At 54.7% G+C, this 6554-nt stretch overlaps 1 protein-coding gene across 1 annotated transcript in view; it reads right to left on the bottom strand.

Annotated features, from left to right (window-relative positions):
• The window catches only part of Tmco4 (transmembrane and coiled-coil domains 4), an 86158-nt gene that overhangs the window by 13039 nt on the left and 66565 nt on the right, over window positions 1-6554 (bottom strand). The window contains exon 13 of the mRNA XM_004637656.2: window positions 1525-1642. Within this exon, the coding sequence (XP_004637713.1) occupies window positions 1525-1642 (118 nt within the window). The remainder of the gene's footprint in view (window positions 1-1524; window positions 1643-6554) is intronic.

Raw genomic sequence — 6554 nt, 5'->3', positions numbered from 1 at the left:
GCTGAGCCATCTCTCCAGCCCCCTGATTGTTTTTTAAATTGTAACTTTTGAAGTTGCCTGCACCAAGCCAGTCATGTCCCATAAAGGCTTTGGAGTCCTTCTTACTTTCTTATTCTTTGTTGCCCCCTGCCACGAATCACCCAACTCCCATGGTTTCTCAAAGGCCAAGTTATCCTTTGGTGTCGCCTTCCCTGAATGACTGGTCAGGATCTTGTGCCTTTGTGGTAATGACCCCAATATATGGGCTCCTTGGGGGACATACTGTATTTCTGAATTTGTAATGTCCCAAGTTGCATAAAAAGTCAGCCGACCTGTGGCCCAGGTATCACAGAATACTCCTGCAAGGTTTGGGGCAGTGGCCTCCGGTCACCCAGCCTGTAACTGTCTCTCATCTGTTCCGGGAGCATCTGTCACTAAACGAGTTTGCATTATACTTAGAAAAAAATGTTGCAGTTACCAGAGCCTCTTGGAGCTTGGTGTCACAATAAGCTTTTGTGTGTCTGTCTGCAGTGGCCTATGTCCCCTGCCTATCATTCCTGCTGGATGCCAGGTGTCCTAAGGCCGGGTGGGGTCTCCTTCTCTGTTCCGTCCCCACCATGGCATCAGGCATGAGGCTGGTGCTTGTTAGGAACTGGCTGGGTGATTATTCCCAGCGCCTGATAATGATGATAAAATAATTAGCACTAACATGGCCTGTCCTTGATAGACCTACTATGTGTGCCTCTTAAAACCATTCAGTCACTCTCAGGGGATTTGTCACTGCTATTTCTCTTTTACTGGAGAAACCCAGGGCAGCAGTAGAACCCAGGCGTGTGTGGCTCTGAGTCACGCGTTCTTAAACACTGTCACGGAAGCCCTTGGCTTCATCCAGAGGCCCTGTAGAGAGCACACCTCTCAGGCTGAGCCCTGGGGTTGGTGTCATCTTCCCTCTGTTCTCACCCTCTGGGGGATCATTGTACCATCACAGCCCGGGAGACCCCTCAGCCCCCAAAGGAGGGCTGCTTCCTTTCCAGCCCTGTGGCCGGCAGCCTTTGCAGGCCTGGCCCTCTTGCTGGAAGGCCTGTTCCATCGCTGGGTGCTGGCTGCCCCTTGTGGCAGTCATCCTCCTGCCGCCCTCACCCAGCGCTCTGACAGCTGGCTCTGGACCTCTCCACTCCTCCTCCACTGTCAACAGCGAACACCAGAGCGGTCAGTGTCATCTCAAGGCCTCGAGTTTGGGGCACCATCTCCATGCCTCTGTGTCCCTTTTTCCCTCAACCCCAGTTGTGCTAAGCCACTCTAACCTCTCCTATCATCCTGCAAGTGGCCTCAGGCCTGACACAGGGACACCCTCGTCAGGACGCTCCCCTGCAGTCAGCTGCATGGGGCTGGACGCTTCCCACATCAGAACACACAGTCCCGCCTCGCTCCTGACACACCAGTGCCCGTGCTCCTGGGATCTTCCAGGACAGGCCTTGGACACTTGTTCCCACCCAGGGCCCATGCACCCTAGGGGGTGAACCACGGGCAGAGGCAAGCACAGACCTGGAGTAGCCATTGATGATCCTCCCGGACACCACCTTCCGGAATGGCTCCCAGTGCTTGGGGTCTCCTTCTACTGGTGCACCCAGCAGCACCACATCCTCGATGATCCCTTGGCAACCTGGAGAGAGACCCCAGAAAAGGCCATCAGTGTCCCTGGCTGCAGTGGCAGCTGTGAGGGAGAGGAATTCACTCATACCACCTGTACACGTGCGCACACACATGCAAACTCACACATGCACGTTCAGTAACAGGGCTTCTGTATTCTGTGCCTGGGCCCTGGGTCAAGCCCTCTTGTGCCTGATCTATCCCTGCAAAGCATCATGGCCACTATTTTAGGGTTAAAAGAAACCCAAGGCACAGATGGAGCAGGGGACACAGCCCGAGTTGGAGCCAGGTCTCCTCTCACCCGTCCCCAAAGCTCGCCCCCGCTGTGCACATGGATGGGGTGTCCTCCTCTAGAGACACCAAGGGGCACTGCGTCATCCCAGGTGGGAGCCACGGCCCCCTTCCTCTGCCCATGGGCTCCTGGGGTCTGGAGGAAATACGGAGCAGCAGCATGGGGGTGGGGGTGTGCTGGTCTAGTGATTCAGGGACATTCTAGGCCAGGGTTATTCAAAGTGCCACCTGTGTGTCCTCCAGGCCCAGGAGCAGAAGCATTGGGTCTCAAAGCAGACCGGAAGCTGAACGCCTGTGGATCAGTCTGAGAAATGCCTTGCCACACAGTCACAAGGTGCATGACCCCTCACCATGACACCATCTCCCCTGCTTTCTCTTCTTGCCACGCAGCATCTGTTCATCTTCTATCTGTTCCTCTCACACCAAGGCAGCCGAGAGCAAGCCTTCCAGCTGCCTTTTCACAGCTGAGTGCCAGGCTTAGAGCTGCAGCCGGCACACACTGGGCACCTGATAAGGAGCCAGATGGAGCAGTGAACGGCGAGTATCGAAACTGCTGTCCACCGGGAAAGCCAGTGGATGGGCTTTGACACGGGGTTGAAAGCCCAGCTTTGCCTCTTCTGAGCTCTTCTTGAGCCAAATGATTTAACTTCTTACAAGAGGGCAGTGATAAAGAACCTGGGCCTGGGGTCTATGAGGACTAGGTCACAGTGCAGGGAAGAAGCCACGTAGTGACCACAGAAGATGCCACCAAGCCCTCACTCTGTGCTTCCTATGGAAGACCAGTTCCTGCACATCCGGAGGAGCCGCACACTCAGCTGGTCCCTGGAAACCGCATCCTGGTAACGCAGCTTTGCTTGCTCTTTTGCTGAGTGACCTGGGGAAGCTTTTCTTTGGGCCCTATTCTCTGATCAGAGTTTTAAGCTATTAACCTTGGCCCACAGCTGCTGTTACCTGGGCTTCTGGGCCAGAGGCTTTGAATGGAAGGTTCCCGGTGCATGAGAATTTGGGAATCCCCGAAGAGCCACGCTTTCTGACGGCTCCTTGTCTCTGAGGTTAGAAGCATTGGTGGTACAGAGCTGACCTCACTCCTTTTGCTTCCAGGAAGAGGATGCTGTGGCAGAGGGCTGAATTCTCCCGTCTGCTGGTATTTGGGCTCAGAGCCCCCCACCCCCGCGAGGGGCTGCACGTGGTTATGCTGCCAGCAAGACCAACAGGGCTCTGAGAGATCAAGATGTCACTGCAGCCACTTTCTCTCGGCAGATGAAGAAATGGACTCAGAGGGGAGATGGGGCTTGCCCGGCTCATGCAGGCAGAGAGAACCAAGCTGAGACCACACGAGGCTACCCTGAAAGCCACCAGGTCCCTGCAGCCAATCTCTCTGCTGTTACAATATCCACAAGCATAGGGACCACGTGTGGGTGATGGCTGTTCACAGATCGCTGGATGGGGGTGTATTCCGGGCAACCACCAGGCCAGCAGCTGGTTCTGGGGCTCAGGAGACCTGTGTGTCCTGTGCAGTCCAGCTCACCGGAGAGCCACTTCTCAGCCCTGGTGCTGCTGCGGGAGGGCTGGGCCCCCTGGTGGTCAGCAGCGCTAACAGGTGAATTTTTGAGCAAAAAGCCGGCGACCTTGAATGGAGCCTTGCAGTTGAACCTCATAAAATAGTCCTGCCAGCGAGCAGGGAACTGAGCCAGGGGCGGGAGCTGGGAGCTGAGCTGAGAATACATATTCTCTTCTTCGAGGTTGTTGGGCAGCTGCCTTTCTGTTCATCTCTAGAATGCTGCCAGCTCAGCTGCACGAGGCGAGGGGGCTTTGCTGGCTGCGTGGTTGCAAGCTCAGACGCAGACCACGTGGCAGCCACGCAGCCACGCAGCCACGCAGGGATGCTAGTTTAGGCTTAGGTCCTCAGCAGGCGCCGCCTCAACCCCACCTCAGAGAGCACTGTGCCCAGGGTCAGAGCCCTGGCTCCCACACATCTAGGAACAGAGGGTGAGGAGAAAATCGGCCTTTGGAAAAGATGACACGGACTGCTACAGCAGCTGCTGAGAGGGAAAAACTCAATCTGATCCACTGCTTGGTCCTAAGCCTTATAATATCAACCATTTCAGCCTTCTAGACAATGCACAGAAAACCCTCCCACCGGTGCCGTGGTCAGTGGTGCCTCACAGGCCCCTGCCGCGGGGCCCACGAGCTATGGATCATGCGCATAACTAACAGAAGAACCGGCCACCCGTCTGCTGTAGGGGCGCTGCGTTTGCCAAAACACATTTGGCTTCATCCCCGCGGCTGCCATCAGCTTTGCCGCTTGTGAATTTTTAAGCTATTAACCTTGGCCCACCGCTTTATAAATATTCAGAGTTTCATGCAGAAGAGGGTGGCGATCATCTTCCAGTCTGGGGGTTGGAGACACATGCAGCCTCCGTGCCTGGATCCCCCATCTTTGAAACAGCTCTCTGGATCTTATTAACATCTGCTTTTACCGTTGGAGCTGGCAGCCTTTCATCCTGTTATAACTTTAGCATTAAGGAGGAGGCGTTAAACCTCTGGGAGTTAAAAAAAAAAGAAGGCTTATCAGCCCTGTCTTTACCCCTCCACCCTCTGGACTCCCTGTCATCCCCATGTCGGTAAAACATGATGCTTTCCAATCTCTCTGTCTGTCGCTCGCTGTCCCCTAGCATTGGACATGGAGCCCTGGGCCTTTGGAGCCCTTTTGCATTTTCTGTTTTGAGACAGGGTCTCACTAAAGCGCTCAGGCTGGGCTGTAACTGTCAATTCTCTTGCCTCCGCCTCCCAGCGTGCTGGGATTGTAGATGTGCGCTACCGCGTGCTTACCTCTTCATTTTAGTCCTTACACGGGATCCACAGCAATCCATTTACAATGTGAGTCATGGACGTGGGGTGTTGGAAAGGCGCTAACAGTGAGTGTGGTGATGGCGACACGACTCAGTACATTTACTAAAAGTCACTGAATTACGCACTTAGAATGGACCGATCTTGTGGTAAGCTCGTTACGCCCCTCCGAGGAGCGGGATCGTGTCGCCTGTGCTTGGATCCTCGCGTGGAGTCCAAGTTAAGGCCACCGTGATGGCCTGGGAAGCCCTACAGGACTTCGTGGCTACTCCCCTCATTCACTCTGCTCCTCTGGCACTGGCTTTGGTGCCCCAGAACGTGCCACCCCTCCGCCCTGCGGTTCCGTCCTGCTGCGAGCTCTGCCTGGACACCTGCTGGCTTCCTTCCCTCCCCCCAGCTCTGCCTCCCTGCGCCCCGCAAAGTCAGCTCAGGGCAACTTCCTGCCCTTATGGGTACCCCAGCTCCTTCTCTGTTTTTCTTTACTCCACTGCACCCACGGGTCGCTATTTGATGCTGCTTGTCTTCTCTTTAAAGTCTTACAGGTGGATGTTAAGCTCTGCAGGGCTGGAATTATCACCTTTGGGTTTACCACTGAATCCCCAGTGCAGGCATGGAGATTAGCACGCAATTAGCATTTGAGGGATGAAAGAAAGAAAGAAAGAAAGAAAGGAGACTCCATAATGCGAAGCCTTCATGCTGAGAATACATACAAGGTGTGTGTGGGGGGTCTTTTCCTGTTGCTCTCACCTCCTGGCGCAAGTTCTTCCTGGCAGCCATGGCTGGGGGCGAGGCTCTCTGAAGGCTGGTAAACGCCAATGAAGAGTGCTAACTCTGCTGCCAGTACCCAGAACAGAATTTAACCACCTTCGGCAGCCCCTCAGCGCTCATTTCTAAAGCTCTGTTCTGGGGCAGTCACCCTCCTCTGAAAGACAGCAGCAGCCGTTAGGAAATGAAGAGTCCTGAAAGCCAACACGATCCTGTCCTCTGCCCCAGCCTCAGGCAGAGAATGCAAAGGCTCACGGAGCCCTGTAGCGAGCACCTGAACCGCACTGCAGAGTGCGGCTTAGCCCATGCGAAGAGGAGGCTCAGGGTCCCCCAGCCTCTCGGCGGGTGTGCGACGCAGAGTGACAAGAAGGCCTGAGAAGCCATCTGCACACCAACCCGACAGCCAGCCAGATGCCCCAAGCATTTCAGATAAAGGATATTCAACCTGCATCTCCATTTTATAAATAAGAAAGCTGAGGCACCAAGTTCTTAAAGACCTGACCTCATGGGCCAGGGAGACAGCTCAGTGGCATAAGTGCCTGACTGACCCACGCAGCAGGGTCCTGAGTTCGATCCCCGGTACCGCAAAAAAAAAAAAAAAGAGCTGACCTCAGTTAATACAGCAGCATAACCCAGATTTAAATCCGCACCTCTCCTAGACCAAATGCTAAACCACTTCCACTGCGCTGGTGGTTCCTGGGCTTTCTGAGGACAGGGCCCCTTCCCAATGGCAAGCATTTTGAGACTATACATACAAGCAGTCTCGCTGCAATTTTGACTGATTGATGGAGAAAATGTAGCTGGTGGAGTGCCTGACTGACGGATGCAAGGCCCTGGGTTCCATCCACAGCACTAGGGACAAAGGGAGGAAAGAAAGAGGAGAGGAGAGGAGAGGAGAGGGAAGGGAAGATGGAACAGATGTAAGATGTAATAGAGGGCTGGGGGGGGGCTGGGGAGGTGGCTCAGTAAGATAAGCGCTTGACTGGCAAATGCAAGGATCTGAGTTCAATCCCCGGTTC

Source organism: Octodon degus, unplaced genomic scaffold (assembly GCF_000260255.1).
Source record: "Octodon degus isolate 3935 unplaced genomic scaffold, OctDeg1.0 scaffold00092, whole genome shotgun sequence".
NCBI lineage: Eukaryota > Metazoa > Chordata > Mammalia > Rodentia > Octodontidae > Octodon > Octodon degus.
Note: the sequence above shows the minus strand (reverse complement) of the source record. Positions and strands in the feature narration are given on the sequence as shown.